This window comes from Octodon degus, unplaced genomic scaffold (genome assembly GCF_000260255.1).
Source record: "Octodon degus isolate 3935 unplaced genomic scaffold, OctDeg1.0 scaffold00010, whole genome shotgun sequence".
NCBI classification, from domain to species: Eukaryota; Metazoa; Chordata; class Mammalia; order Rodentia; family Octodontidae; genus Octodon; species Octodon degus.
Genome location: NW_004524586.1, coordinates 7,865,579 through 7,882,244, shown reverse-complemented (window position 1 = coordinate 7,882,244; position 16,666 = coordinate 7,865,579). Strand labels below are relative to the sequence as shown.

Sequence of the window (16,666 nt, the reverse complement as noted above, 5' to 3'; positions counted from 1 at the left end):
CCTTCTAATTTTTTATTAGTTTATTCCATAACCACATGGGTTAGTATGTATGTCTGTTCCTTCATCTTTTGTGTCATATCCTCTTTCAACCCACCAAGGCACACAGTGGCTAAGGCCTAGGTCAACTTTGGTGCCACCACCGCTGCCACAGCCCTCAGCCTGCTTGCTGCCTTGGCAACACAGTGCTCCCTCAAGCTGGCCACCGATGCTAGTACTGTGACAGCTGCAGGTCCAGCTGAAGCCAAGAATATTGCTAACCTGTGGGTCATAGACCTCAAGTCTGAGCTGAAGTGGCAGAACCTGGTCATCAACAGAGTCAACAGGCACCAGTTTCCAGACTCCTGTGGGGTACTAAGGAGGAAAGAGACAGTTCAGATAATACTGAAGGAACTATTTCAACTGATACTGCAAACAAGAAACTAAAGGCAAAAGTAAAGAACAAGAAGTAAGCAGGGCATGGTGGCACACACCTATAATCCCAGCAGGTGGGAGGCTGAGGCAGGAGGGTCACTGCGAATTTGAGGCCACTCTGGCTACATAGTGAGTTCAAGGCCAGCCTGCAGAGTGAGACCATGTCTCAAAAGCCAAAGAAAGAAGCAGATGAGTTGAGTGGTCTGTGGAAAATAATGCTTTTGTCAAGGACTATGAGTTGGAGAATCAAAAGGCACACCAACAAGATGAAAATAATAAAATAAAGGATTCTGAAAAATTTGGTGAAAATGAAGAAAATCTACATTCCAAGGAGTTGCTTTATTTTATTTTTTATGTATTTAGAACAGGGTATACAGGGTCTCAGTATATAGACTGGACTCATAGTGATCCTCCTGTTTCCAGCCTCCCAAGCGCCAGGATTACAGGCACACCACAACACCCAGTCTTAATGGTGGTAGAGAAGACAGCAGAGACATCATGGCAGACAGGGCAAGTGGAGCCCAGCGCTACCCTGAAGAACAATGTGGTTGATTGCTGTGGACAGGACACAAGTAGACCAGGGCAAGAGTAGCATGGTCCACCTTCTCAAGGGCCCAGCTACCATGATACAAGGCAAATGGGCAAAACTCAGGCAAGCACAGGTGTGAAGAACCAGCGCTCAAGTAATGCATTTCTGATTAACAAAATTGTACAGATCTACAGCGATTCCATGCCAAGAGGAAGTTGCTCTAGATTTAAGCCATTTAAGGGTAGATCTCCATGGCGATTTTGAAAATGAGCTCTCTGCCATGGTTTCAACATAATTTGTTGAAATCTATATACTTTGCTTTAAGGACCTTTTGATTTGCTTGAGAGTTGTAAGACTTTTTTTTTAAATTTTAGCATGATTACTTTCCTCAGTTTTAGAAAAGATAAATAGTTTCGTTGTAACTTTTAATACTTCTGTGTGTCCTTCAACTTTTCTTTCTTGTACTACAAAACACACTTGAAAAGATTGGAGCTGAAGCTATCTTAACACTGAATATGAAAATCATTTTAGAACCATGTAGTAGTGGTTAATTTGTGGCATTAGTGCTGTGGTGTCCAGCTGTAGAGTTTCTTCTTGTCACTCTGCATTTTCAGTCGGCATCTTGAGGACTGTCTAAAAAAGTCTGTTGTCTAAATTTTTTAAAAAACGTATTTGGTTGTTGCATGGTCTCACTACGCAGCTCAGACTCATAGTAATCCTCCTGTTTTCAACCTCCCCAGCATTGGGGTTATAGGTGTGCACCACCGTGCCCGGACTCCATGGCTGGCTCAGCAAGCCCAGGGGCAGGGCCGGTGCAGCCTGTGGTGCTGGGGATCAAACCCTGGTCCCTGCACTTGCCTAAGCAAGTGCTTGTTGTCTAATTTTTAGAAAAAAAGATTTTTTCTTTCATTTCTGAGTGTTACGGAGCCTGAATATTTTTGCAAAATGTAGTTACATTAATGTATCTATTTTTTAAATATAATCTTTTAAAAAACATTTATATTCTGTGTAGTTTCTTTACAAAAAAAGAAGCTCATCAAATTTCTTTGGCTCTTTTTTAATCATTTCATACAGCTCTGCTACCTACTGTTGGCTTTCTTCTCCATCATTACCCCTTGACTCTGCTTTGAGAGTTAGGACACTTTGAGGGTCTTTTGTTGCTTTGTTATTCATTTACCTTTTTATCTGGGTATATGTTTGTTGAGAGGCTTTAGGTCAAATAGAATGAGGAGAGTTTGTAATTGATGTGAAGGTTTTTTTTTTTTTTGGTGGAACCAGGGATTGAACTCAGGCCCTTGTGCTTGCCAGGGAAGTGCTTATTCCACTGAGCCATCTCCCAGCCCCTTGAAGTTTTTTTTAGTTAGAATCTATTTCTAGTAGTGTGTTTTGGCTTTACTTGTCCAGGGAGAGTGCTCACACCTCTTCAGGTATTCAATTTAAATGGGTTGGACCCGGCCACACTTGAAGTATAATTACCAGCAACTGCCAAAGGCTAAACGTAGGGCAAAGCCATCCACCCAGCTCAGCAGCCATTGCTACTTGAGAGATAGGTTATTTTAAATGCAAATAAAATTGGATAACATTTTCCAATTAAGAGTGCTAACATTTTCTTAGTCAGGTATGAAGGCATGTGCCTCCACCCTGGAACTCAGGATGAGGCAGGAGGATCACCATGATTTCAAGATCAGCTTGGGCTACATGTGAGTCCAGGCTGCCCTGAACTACATAGTAAGACCCTGTTGATAGGTAGGTAGGTAGGTAGGTAGGTAGATTTTATCATAAAACATACAACATAAAATTTATCATTTTATCCATGTTTAAAGTGTACCATTCAGAAGCATTAAGTACATTCACAATTTTTATTTAAATGAGAATACAAAATGGTAAAAGAAAAAGAAAAAAAATTAGAAACGATACAGAATTTCACTAATCAAAATAATAGGAATTCCACAATGGTTGTTGTATTACATAATATTATCATCAAATTAGTTGTTTAGGTTACCAGATATAAACCTTTGAAATTGGAAAAAAGAAAAAAAAAATAAGCACTGACTGCTCTTTTCAATAGACCAGCAGAAATCAGCAGTACAATCATCCAAAATCATCCAAGCCATCCTGTATAGCTACATAAATATCTTTTTCCCTTCTTTTCTCCTTTTCCTCATTCTAGTTTTCCTTTCCTGCTCACAATTTATATAACTATCATCATTATTCATTTCCAGAATTGTTCTAACATCTCAAACAAAAATTCAGTACCTGTTAAACTGTAACTCTTCACACTCTCCTCCCTCAACTATTAGTAATCTCTTTTACTTTTTGTATATTAACCTGCCCATTTGAAATAACTCATAAAGGTGAATCACACAACATTTGTTCTTTGTTGGGAGCTTATTACAAGGAACATGTGTCTGTACATTTCATCATATTGGTGCAAATATTAAAATTTCATTTCTGATTTTAAAAAGAGAATAACTTTCTTTTTATATTAGGAACCAAACTCAGGACTTTATAATTGCCAGACAGGCCCTGTGCCCACTGAGCTATCTCCCTGGCCCTTACATTTTTTGTATGTATATATTACATTTTGCTTGTTCATTCATCTGTGATGGATGTGATAAGAAACATAATGAAAATAATGTCAGAAAAGAAAAAAAAAAAAGATCACCAAGCCATAAAGGACAACTACAAAAAAAAAAAAAAAAAAAAAGGACAACTATGACGAAGAAAACAACAAAAGATTTGTAGACCATCTAGAAAGCAAACAACAAAATGATGTTTTACTCATCAAATGTCTTTAAAGTAAATTAGAAAAATTCATCAGCCAAAAGTCCTAGAATTAACAATGATATTTTAAAAATAAGATCTGGCTGTAGGCTGCTTTGAGCAAGTCCAACTTAAAGGCTAACACAGACTGAACGTGAAGGGATGCAAAAGATAATTGCATGGAAATAAAATTGAGAGACAATGGATAGCTTTATTCTTACACTGTGCAAAATAAAATGTAACTCAATTTAAAAAAAGGAAAAGCATGCCAGAGAAGAACCACGCTAACAACTGCTCTTCCAAATCAAACCTCAGAACCTATGATCTATTTGTTTTAAATTTGTGAGTTGAACTATTTGAAGTTCTAAAAATCTGTGAAAAATAAAGTGCAGCTGTTTATGTAATGAATCACCTGGACTGAGAAATACATGCCCTACAGATTCTTAAAAAATCAGTCAGATAAAGTTGCAGATTTTCTGCGTAAGAAGAGCACTTCTTGATGTCAGTCTGCAGCAATATGAATGAACCTGTGCCAGGTTTATTCTAAGTCCAAAATTCCGACCAACCTTTAACCAGCAGAGCACACTTGTGCTTGCGCTTGGCTTGACTGCTAGCAGCTGCAATAGTTGCTAACCTGCAGCGTGCACAAATGGAGCTCCCAGGAGTCACTACTCTTACTCTCGTCATTTCTGTCTCTTGCCTGATTTTCCTTTTAGTGTGGACAAAGAGGCACAAAGCGGCAAGGCTGCCCCCTGGCCCAACTCCACTTCCTGTCATTGGAAACATGCTGCAGCTGAACCTCAAGGATGTTCCCACATCTCTTTCCAAGGTAAGGGGCTCTGTTTCTGAGGCTGTTCTTCCGCAACCTGGACTACCGGGCTGGCTGTCTCAAGTTGTGTTCACCACATAAGCACTTTGGGGTGTTTATTTTTGTATTGCCAAAAGTATATATAATCCTCTTCCTTTCAAGACTAGATAGCTTTAAAGCAGGTAGTGGGAGGAGTAGACTGGGCTTCAGATATTAGTTGAATTCTGCCAAATGAGAAAATTTTGACATCAGAATGTATTTTAATTAAAAGACTTCCCAAATTTCCAGCTTGTAACACTAAAAGTTCAGCACGTGTACAAATGTGATAAATCTTCCATGTGTCATTGTTATTATTCCTCACTAAATTATGAGAGGTTTTGTGATGTTGCTTGTAAAGAGAGATCCCCCCTCTCCTCCTCAGCATGCTGCTCCAGTTAATGAAGCTCACTTCTGCTACCCTGTCCAAATTTGCACTTTTGGATGCACTGTTCGAGGAAAAAAAATACCGTTTTCAGGAATTTAGTGTACAAAAACATCCTCTAGGGTGAAGAAACAGTACAGGAAATTTCTTTGATTATAAGGTTTAGCATTAAATAATTTATGTGATAAATATTTAATAAGTGCATTCTTTAGGAAAGAAATATATATTATTTATTTTATTTATTTATTTCTTGTATGGAATCAGGGATTGAACTTAGGCCCTTGTGCTTGCCAGGGAAGCGCTTATTCTACTGAGCCATCTCTCCAGACCCAAAACTATATTTTAGAGTCTAGAAATACTGCAATGAATAAAAGAGGAAAAGAGCCCAGTCCTTCAAAGAGCAGGATAGTCAGATAAAAACCAAAACAAATCAGTAATATACACATATATACTGTGTCATACATTAGTATTATAAATGCTATGGGGGAAATAATGAAAGGCAAAAGAAGAACATTTTCTAAAAAAGACTACTTTTTAGAGCATTTATTTTCACAACAATATTAAGCAGAACATACAGAGACTTGTTATCTAACCCTTAACCCTATGCATGCGTAGGACATGCCACCAGAGTGAAGTGTTTGTTACCATTGATGGACCTACACTGATACGTCATTGTCACCTAGATTCTGTAGTTTGCATTAGAGTACTTTCTTGGTAGTGTACCTCCTCTGGATTGGACAAGTGTGTAATGACATGTATGCATCATTCAGATACCAGAATCATTTCACGACTCTTAAAATCCTCTGTACTCTGCGCACTCATCACTCCCTTTACTCCAAACTCTGGCAAACACTGATCTTTCTGTCACCTTAGTTCTACCTTTCTCTGGGATGTCATGTGATCAGTAACTTTTTCAAGTTGACTTCTTCTGATTAATGAGCACTTAGATTTCCTCTGTGTCTTTTATGACTTGGCAGATAATTTGGTTTTGTCACTGAATACTGTTCCACTGTCTGAATTTCGTGATTCACCACTTTTACCCACTGAAGGACATCTTAGTTACGTCCCAGGTTTGGCAGCTGTTAATAAAGCTGATATACACATTCACATCGGGTTCTTTGTGTGGACACAAGTTATCATCTCTTTTGGGATAACAAACATAGATGCTGGGTTGTACGGTTAGCATAGCTTAGTTTTGTAAGAAACTGGTGAACTGCCTTCAAAAGTGACTTACCGTTGTTTGCATTCCTACCAAAAGTGAAGATTTATGTTGCTCTGCGTCTTTACCAGTATCACCATTCTGGTAGAAAGTTTTATTTGGTTGTTTTCAGTATCATTAATTCCTTGATAATATGTGAAGTACAGAACATTTTCAAGTTTATTTGCCATCTATGGATTTATTTTGGCAAAGTATCTCTTTAGGACTTTCTTTGGCTTACTTTTTAATCAGGTTGTTCATTTTCTCATTGAGTTTTAAGAATTTTTAATGTATTTTAAATGATAGTCCTTTGTCAGATATGTTTTTTGCAAATATTTTCTCCCAGCTCACGGCTTGTCCTTTCATTCTTGTGACCATGTTTGTTTGGTTGGTTCATTTTGGTTTTTGAGACAGTCTAAGTAGTTCAGGCTGGCCTTGAACTCACTATGCAGCCAAGGTTGGCTGTGAGCTTGTAGCGATCCTCCTGTCTCAGCCTCCTGAGTACTGGGATTGCAGCCATGTGCCACTATGCCCAGCTTGAGAGAGTCTTTTATATAGCAGAATTTTTGTTTCGTGTTTTCAGGTAAAGTCTCTTTGTATAGATCAAGCTTGAACTCACTACACGGCCCAGGATGGCCGCAAATTTGTGATGATCATCCTGCTTTAGCCTCCCCAGTACTGAAGTTATAGGGGTACACCACCACACCTGACTTAGAAAGTTTTAATTTTAGAGAAATTTAGGGGTTTTTTCATGGCTTTAGCCTTTGATATTTCTAAAAAATTATGCCATATACCGAGACACCTAGATTTCTCCCACTATTTTCTACAAGTTTGTAAATATAAAGTTAATTGTAACAAATACTTTGTTCAGGTGAGATGTCCTATTCATGAGTGGGAGTAAAGGTTATTTGGCAATTTTCCGCTGAATTTTGCTGTGAAAATAAATGACCTGAAAAGTAAAATCAGGGCTGGGGAGATAGCTCAGCTGTCTAAACACCTGTGTGGCAAGCACACGGACTTGAGTCTGATCCTGGTACTGTACACCGTGCCAGCCCCAAAACCAGGCATGGTGGCATGTGCCTGGAATCCCAGCCCTGGAGAGGCTGAGACAGGAGAATCACTGTGAGTCTGAGCTGCGTAGTGAGACCCTGTATCCAATAAAAGAGAAAAAACAGTGAAAAAAGTAAAATCTTTTTAGAAAATATACTTCTTTTGCATTTCCTTCCATTATTTTTCCCATGTCATTTATAATACTAAAGTATACCATAGTATATATGACTGATATGTTTTTATCTGACTACCCTGCTCTCTGAAAGGACAGCACTTTTTTCCCATTCTTGTTCATTGCAATATTCCCAGATTCTAAAATATATTTTTCCCAAAGAATGGACTCAATAGATATTTATCAAGTGTAAATGTTTTAAATGTAAAATTTGTATTTTCCAAGTAAGTCTATGATTCATTTTGAGTTAATATTTATGAAGATTATATGAAGTTAGTGTATAGATTTTAGGGGTTGGGACATGTGAGTGTCCAGTTGTTCTACCATCCTTTATTGAAAAAAACTCTTTTTCCATTGCCAAAGATTAAGTATATTTATGTGGGTCTGTTTGGGGGCCTGTTGTATTGATCTCTGTACTGTCTTGCTAATATCCTACAAATGTCTGAGTTCGGAAGACAAGACTGTTCATCTGTGGCAGTCCTCACAGCGATTCTCCAAGGCTGATATTGGTCACGACTGATGGAGAAAAGTCCCCTACTCCCGTGGGCCAAGAGGCCTCAAACTCTTTATACCTTCCTGCGAAGTTGAAGTGAGGTAGTACTGGCCCTTCAGTATCATATTCACTATTCTGAATCTTTTGTTTGTCCATGTAAGCTTTTAAAAATCAGTTTCTCAATATTTATAAAATAGCTAATATTCTCATTTGGATTATTTCAGATTTATAGAGTAACTTGAATAGAACTGACCCTTGAAAATATCATGTCTTTCTACTTATGAACACGGAATATTTCTCTGATTTCTTTCATCAGAGTTTTCCTTGTCTAAGACTGTAGATATTTTGTTCCTTTTATTCCTGTATATCATCTTGGCGGCACCAGTGAATTGTTTTAATTTCAAACCCACTGTTCATTGCTAGTACAGGAAGTGATTGACTCTTGCATATTAACTTTATATCTTCTGATCTTGCCATAATTACTTATTAATTTCAGGAGTTTTTGTTGTTAATGATTTTTTTTTCTGGCTTTCTATATATATAGACAATCAATGACAACCCAGTAAAGAACACAGCAGCCTAAATTGGGGGTTCTGGGTGAGACTTTATAGAGTAACTCCAAAGGAGAGTCTTAAGTGGAGTTTACTGAGCTGTATGTTTTATGGATAGGGTAGGGGGTTAGTCAGATTGGTTTCAGTGGGGTGACGCAAAGGAGGGGAGTTGATATGAAGGGAGGGCAATGGCTGATTACGTCGCCACAGCAATGGATTCTGTGACCGTGCAGGTCTGTGCTGCATCTGAGCAGAGTGGCCATTGTTCTTGGGCTTAGGCAGAGGACTCCAGCATGTAAGAACGGGCTGTGATTATTCTCAGAGATCAGCTTTACAGGAGCCATTGATTCTCTTGCTGCAGGATTGTATGCTATGTCACATATCAGCAAAATCCTCAAAAGGAGGCAAAACCAGATAGGTTCCATTATTATATTTGCATGGAAAGAAAAAGATTTCATGAGTCAGTAGTCAGCAGTGATTCCCTTAGTGATAGTAAAAGTCATCCTACACAATAACTCTCCTCTCTCATCTCCCTCACACCAGTCTTGAAAGCTTTCAAAGATAAATGCAGGTTAATTTGTTTATTTTCTTTAAATTTTGTATTTTCTTTATTTTGCATTATATTACAATATTGTAATCATTGTCACAGGAATATTTTTGGGTTGTAGAACAAAGCATCTGAGTTTCCAATATTCCTTATGGGGAAATTTGCTTTGATATACAAGTAATTTGGATTAAAAGCAAATTTCTAGAATGAATCTTGCTCACAAAAAAAGATCTTACTGTATTTTCCTTCCCCTAGTTGGTTGGCCTCTCATAAAACATCAGTAGGTTAGGTGTGGTCAAATACTTTATCCTGAGGGAAGACATTGTTAAGAAGACCAGAATGCTTTGCTGTATTTCAAACTGATTAACTTTTCCCTCCTCCTGCCAGAAAAACAAGGAGATTTTTCTCCAGTATTCACTGTGCGAATCTGGCAAAGCTCCCCAACAACACCAAGCCCTCCTTCTAGGAGTTTTTAACTCTTGGATTTATCCACACTGAACATCTAGCAATCTGGCCATTACAATTCATTCCTGGCCTCTCCTGATTTCCCTATGGAGGTTTCTGCTTTCACTAGTTACGATTCTCTGTATTTCTCTCTTTCTATTTGGGGAGAGAGCAGAAATTTGCCTTAGAGTTTTCCTTCTTTAATAGTTTTAAGAAAATTGTTGATTTTTCAGTTTGTTTCTTAAAAAAAAATGTTAGTAAGAATAACAATGCCCAAATCTGGCGTGGTGGTGCATGCCTATAATCCCCACACTAGAAGAACTGAGAGGCACGAAGATCACCATGTGCCTTCAAGGCTAGCCTGGGCTACACAGTGAGTTCAGGACCAGCCTGTACTACATAGCAAGACTCTGTCTCAAAAAGAAAGAAATAGAAAATAAAAATGTCCAAGCTCCTTATATGCCAAGCCACAGATAGAAGTCAAGAGATTTACATTTTAAACAGAGAATCCAAAGAAAAAAATCATTGAAAAGGTAATATTTAAGAGTAGATTTCAAGAAAACAGGGTAGGCCATAAGGTCACTATCAAAAAAAGGGACAACATGCCAAGGGATAAAGGTTCAAAATGCTGCGGCAGAGGGCCTTGTAAAGAACAGATCAACTGTCCTACTAACCTGTTTTGAAACTGTCTCATTACTATTTCTTTCTCAATAAAATTATTTTTTTAAAGAAATAAGAAAGAGAACAGATCAGTGCAGATAAAACAAGAGTTCTGCAAAGGGGAAAAAGTAGGGTATAATGTTAAAGTGTAAAAGATACTGTAAGAGCTGTAGTTTGTATATTCTAAAAGAAATGGAAAATCATTGAAAAATTTTCAGTTGGAGTGACATGATAGGATTCATGTTTTCACTGTATGATTTGAGACTTAGTGAAAGGCAGATTATAAATGTGATACGACAGAAGCAGCCCACCTGTACAATAATCCAGGAGAGATAAGAATGACATGGACCAGTATAATAACTAAGGCAGGTAAAAGTGGTTAGATTCTAGATATACTCTATTAGATGGTAGATTTAAAAGGATTTATTGATGGGTTGGATATGGGGTATAAGATAAAAAATCAACAATGGTCCCTAAGTCTTTGGCTGAGCATGTGCTACTAAAGTAAGATAGGAGAGACTATCAGAGGAGACAGGTTTTCTGTCTGTTTGATGTAGGAGAGATAGGCAAAGAGGATATGAAGATCTCAATTTTAATACATTATTTTGAAATCTCCTGCATGCACATGTGACTAGGCAATTGGATACATGAGGCTACAATAGAGGATGGGCCCAAACTACATGTATAAATTTGGGGGTTAAGATGGACTTAAAGCCATTAGACTGGGTGTGGTCATGCGGAGAATGGGCAGACTGGGTCATAAGTCCAGGGCCATCCTCCTACTTATTGGTGGTTGATGTGATAAAGAAGTCCCCAAGAGAACTGGGGGTAAGCAGTAGGAGGAGTCTCAAGAGGGTGGAAATGTCCTGGAATCCAAAAGAAGCGTACAATCCAAAGAGTATTTTAATAGAGTCAAATGCTAATGATTGGTAAAATAAAATGAGATGTAGCAAAGTGGAGAGGAATTTCAGAGATTTGCATAAAAACCTCAGCAGAGTAGCCTCAAAAGCTAGACTAATGGTGTGGTTTCAAAAAAGAATGGAGGAGAAAAATTACAGATAGCAGATGAAGACAAGTTTTTCAGAGTTTTGCTATTAAGAGGAATGCCGTGTCACCATAGCTTGGAAGGAATAGAAACTAGTGCCAAAGTTGAGCAATTGTGCCTACCCTTTTTCAAAAGGAGAATCAAGAGTCATGTTAACAGAAGACTATGTACCTGGGCACAGATGTAGGTAAATGAGTAGATGCTAGAGCCAGAGAGATAGCTCAGCAGAATAAGCGCCTGCTTAGGCAAGCACAGGGACTGGAGCTGGCCACCAAGTCTGGATGTGGTGGTACACCCTATAATCCCAGGCCTGGGGAAGCTGAAAACAGGAGGATCACTATGAGTCCGAGGACATAAATAAATAAATAAATAAATAAATAAGGCTGGCCAAATAGGTCAGTGGATTAAATGCCTGCAAGCAGGCTCAGGGGCTGGGGTTCCATCCCCGGGCCTGCCATGCTGGCCCCACCCCCAGGGTGCGCTGAGATAGCGATTGAGACTGGGTGTAGTGGTGCACGCCTGTAATCCCAGCTCTTGGGAGGCTGTAAACAGGTGGATCACTACAAGTCCGATCTAGTAGTGAGACCCTGAGCACCCTGTAGACCCTTCCCTAAAAGACAAATAAATAAATAAATAAAGCTGAGCTATATGCCTATGAAAATTCTCTTCTACTTATTTCTGTTTGGGGATATAGAAATGAATTATTTATTTATTTATTTATTTATTTATTTATTTATTTATTTATTGCAGAGCCAGGGATTGAACTCAGGCCCTTGTGCTTACCAGGCAAGCGCTTATTCAACTGAGCTATCTCCCCGGCCCCAGAAATGAATTTTAAGCGTATTTTAAAACATAATTTATTTAAAACTTGAACATGTCCCTATAACCAATTTCAAATGTCTACTTTTAATACAATCACATGAAAGTAAAATAGATTTGAAAGCTAGCATCTAATTGTTGGCTATTTTAGTCCATTTTTCTTCTTTGAATACTGCATCCATAAAAATACGACTTGTACCTGCGTAGTGAGCTCTCCCCTGAGCCCTTATGCTGGCTGCTTCCTCTTTATCTTTAGTTTTAACTTAAATGTTACCTCTTCCAAGGTGCCTTTTCTTAGCTATTTTATTAAGTTACTCCCTTAGTGCACCCTTTATCACTTCCATGGAATTCTGCTCCATCTAGATTGCAAATGTAGTTTCTTTGGCTGCTTCTTTCTTATTACTTTCATTAGACTAAGTTTTATGAATGGTTTCTAGGCTACACACTGCATCTGAAATTAGTATAGATGATTAAGAAATATTTGCTGAATGATTGCACGTAAACATAAAGGTAAAATAATGGATCTGTGACTGCCACAGGTTGAATTACTAAAACGAACCTGACAGAGCAAAGGTTAAGCCACATGTAAAATTATAACTTAATTTCTACCCAGACCTCCAACAGAGAGATTTCACAATACCACTTACACAAGTGCTTACATCTCTTTCCAGCTGGCCAAAGAGCATGGGCCTGTTTATACCCTGTACCTTGGACCCTGGCGTACTGTGGTCTTACATGGATACAATGTGGTGAAGGAAGCCCTCATCAATCAGGGCGATGAATTTCTTGGCAGAGGACGTTTTCCAATCATTGATGAAGCCCAGAAAGGATATGGTATGTTTCAAATAAAAATATAGTTTAATATTTTTTGGCACCTGAGTATTTAGAAAAAATACCTAATTAACTAATTTAATGAGTGTCTGTTCTACACTAAGCAACTAACGAGATGCTACAGTACTGCAGTGGAGTTCTAAAACTACCCAGAGTTAGCACAGGCCACATAGGGTAAAACTACAGATGCAACAAAATGCCCTCAGATGCCACCTACAAGTTTAGGGGTTCTCAGGCCATTCACACTTCTGACCAACTGCTTCGAGTTCAGTCATTTGGAGAATGAATCACAGAACTCTGTCTACTTAGAATCACAGCTTTGCTATATAAAGGGCAGGAATGAGGAGACACATACAGCAAAGACTGTTCAAAGATTACAAATACAGAGCTTCTGAATCCTGTCCCTAAGACCAAGAATGCATGATCCTCTTTGCAAATTGATATTCACAGGCCAGGAAACTCACTTGAACCTTGTTGTCCAGAACTTTTCCTGGGATTTCATTACCTAAGCATTATTGGTTGACTCACTGGTCAGCCACCCCGACCCCTGGGATTGAGCAGTACAGGTTGATAGCACTAATTCAACTCTAAACCTAGTTGGTTGCTCTTTCTGGCATAGCCAGGTGTCATCTTGAAATGAAAAAGAGGTTTACCACAAGTCATCTCCTTCGTTTAAACTCAGCACATTCCAGGGAGCCCCCATAAATAACAGAGGCACTTCTAATACTTGGAAAATCCTAAGGGTTTAAGAGCACCCACAAACAAGGGACAAGGATCAGAAAAAAACTATTACATAGCAGAGGCTCTGTAGTTCCATTAAGATGAACATCAAAATCAGATTCCAAGTCCCCTGTAGGCTCTTTCTGCAAACATAACTGAGACAAAAATAATCTGAGAACCTGTTGCAGTAAGAGCTGTTACCAAATGCCAATGAATTGGTAAAATAAAATGTTTTCGGGTTAGGGAGGTGGAGAAGCCGTGATCGGGGTGTAGTTTCACATGGTGCAACAGATGCAGGAACACAGTAGCAATGGCAGCAAAAAATGACCTGATATGAAAATTACTGTTTTCAATAATAGCCTGTTTGGTGGAGGAGCAAGGAGGGAGGTAACCCACAGGGTACTAGACATGTTCTGGTCCTTCACAAATAACTGCTTCACAGGTAATTGTTTTTATATTTCAAAACTTAGATATGTATTACGTATATTCATATATATCTCACAACCAAAAGTTTAAGACACCTGAAAGTTTCCTTCAAACCATATAAAATTGCAAGTCCAAGAGAAATAAAAACACACTCTTTCCAAAGCATATTTAGGATTCATTAAATACAATGCAGTGTGCACCCTTGGACCACGCTCTCTCAAGGTTAAGGTATATTTTTTTCAACTAAAGAAGTGGGGCCAGGGAGATTGGAGGGCTTGCCTGGCAAGCGCAAGGGCCTAAATTCAATCTCCAGTTCTGCCAAAAAAAAAAAAACCTCAACTGAAGAAGCCCCCAAGCCTTTCTTCCACTGCCTTCCGAACAAGTTGATTAGATTGGCTTTATGTGCTCTTTGCAATTAATTTTTAACTGGAGATGGAGCTACTGGGATAATTTAAACTGAAGAGGAGGAAATTATTCATTTCAAACAGGTTTTTACAACTCTGGCAAACATAGGTTCCAAGTTTCATTTAAAGCTGTCATTCATCCTTACTCACACATAGTGAGAGCATTCAGCTCTTCCTTCTCCTAACTTGAAACCATTCATCCATATTTTATATTTTATTTTATCTTGGGCTACAGGGTCTCACCACTCAGTTTGGACTCATAGTGATCCTCCTGTCTCAGCCTCCCTAGCAGTGGCCTTACAAGCGTGCACCACCACGCCTTGTCCCAGGCCTGGGATGGTGCATCTGGGGTTCCAGGGTCAGGATGGCATGTGATGCCAGGGATCGAACTCCGGACCTTGCGCTTGCCAGGCAGGCACCAGCTATCTCCCCAGCCCCTCATCTGTATTTTTGTCTCTGTTCTTTATCAGTTCCCAACTACTCCCAAAATAAAACACCAACATTTGGGTGGCTTAGAACAAGCGAACTTTGGAAGAGGATAAGGTGGCACATGCTTGTAATCCCAGCACTCAGGAGGCTGATGCAGGAGGAATGCTGGGAATTCAAGGTCAGCCTGGGCAACAAAGTGTGTTCCAGGCCAGGCTGACTGGAAGTGCATAGCAAACCTCATGTCAAAAAGACAAAAAAAAAAAAAAAAAATTTCTTAAAGAAACTTGGTTATTTCACAGTAGAGGATCAGTTCCTTCCATGAAGGAGGATCTATCCTGTCCCTCTCCACTAGTTTCTGGTTGTTTTCTGGCAGTCTTTGATGCTCCTTGGCATGGAGGTGCATCACCTGTGATATTGTCCCTACATGTGTGTGGGTCTCTGTCTAAATTTCTCTATTTTATGAGGGCAGTAATAACACTTTTGCATGGCCACCCTCTGACCTCATTTCCTTGCGATGACTCCTATAGAGACCTTATATCCGAGCTAGGTCACAGTCACAGAAACTGGAGTTCAGGGATGCAGCACGGGGGGCCGGGGGCGGGGCAGGGGATTCAGTGCGTAGCTCCTTGCTAAGTGAAACATTTGCTGAAATACCAAATGACTTTCTGGCATATTTGAAAACTATAATATTCTACTGTGGATTCCTACAATATCTTTCTAGCTAATCAAGTTATTAAAACATTCCCTGCTAACTACTCAATCTTTTGATTAGCTCCTTAATCTTTAAACATATATCACCTTAATAGCAATCCTTGTTTACTTGATCCACAGACCAGTATTGTGGTAGGTACCAGTGTTCACTCACTAAAATGCAAAGTTTAATATAATTTACAATATTCTTGTATTGTAAATTATATAAATAAACAGCCTCTCATTTCTCACCTGCGAGGGTGTGTATAATCTAGTAAGAACTATTGACATACAACAACTTCTGCGGATAACCCACTACTGTTGTGGACTGCTGCACTGTGTTGGATTGTTTTGCTGAATGCAAGCCCCTATAGTATTTAGATGCCAATACAATACCCATCTCTGACAGGGCTAAACAAGAAAAAGGGGATACAAAGGAAGGACCATTTTGTATTTGTATATGCAGCATAGTTAGGATAGATATACAGCTACTTTCGCTTAATTCAATGAGAAGAAAGAGGTGTACTAATAGTGTTTGGACAGGATATCCTGTCTGCTTCTTGTCCTATGGATAACCACTAAGAAGATAACAATATACACTTTATTAATTATTGAAAATGTCCTATTAATCAGCTTTGAAACTGTCTCATTGATATTTGTTTCTCAATAAAACAAAATTAAATTAAATTTAAAAAAAGAACTATTGACATAAATTATAGGGACTTATTGGTAAATCTAGTTTACCTAAATAGGAGCAACCTCTTATTCAGTTACATAGCTCACTCCACACTTGTAGTACCTAGTGGGCTGTGAGGGGGGAGTTTCCTCAGAGGAAGAACTTCAGGCCCACAAGGTTGGGTTTGTGGTGGTAGGGAAAAAAATAGACTTAAAATATATACTCCCATAAATATATAATGCATGTCATAGCATATGTCATAGTTTGTAATATATAAATATGTTTATATTATGCCACAAAATTACATAACTGTATGATATAGATATTGTGCTAACATATTACATAAATAATGTATTTCATATATATTCATAAATATATTTTCTAAACAAAGTGGAAAACATAGCAGAGCTTTCTATTTATCCTTTTTCCTTTTTGAACATCTCTTTATTTTTTATCATATATACTTAAAGTGTGTATCATTATTATTTTTTTGTTTTGTTTTGTTTTTTATGGAACCAGGGATTGAACTCAGGCCCTTGCACTTGCCAGGCAAGTGCTTATTCTATTGAGCCATCTCCC

The 16,666-nt window shown here is 38.6% G+C and overlaps 1 protein-coding gene and 1 non-coding gene across 2 annotated transcripts in view; one reads left to right on the top strand and one right to left on the bottom strand.

Annotated features, from left to right (window-relative positions):
* Window positions 1-4,267: 4,267 nt before the first annotated feature.
* Window positions 4,268-16,666, top strand: part of LOC101588020 (cytochrome P450 2C23-like) — a 63,886-nt gene continuing 51,487 nt past the window's right edge. The window contains exons 1-2 of the mRNA XM_004625546.2: window positions 4,268-4,532; window positions 12,583-12,745. Coding sequence (XP_004625603.1) covers window positions 4,353-4,532; window positions 12,583-12,745 — 343 coding nt within the window. The 5' untranslated portion in view covers window positions 4,268-4,352. The remainder of the gene's footprint in view (window positions 4,533-12,582; window positions 12,746-16,666) is intronic.
* Window positions 7,789-7,909, bottom strand: LOC111815067. Its single transcript, XR_002819875.1, has one exon.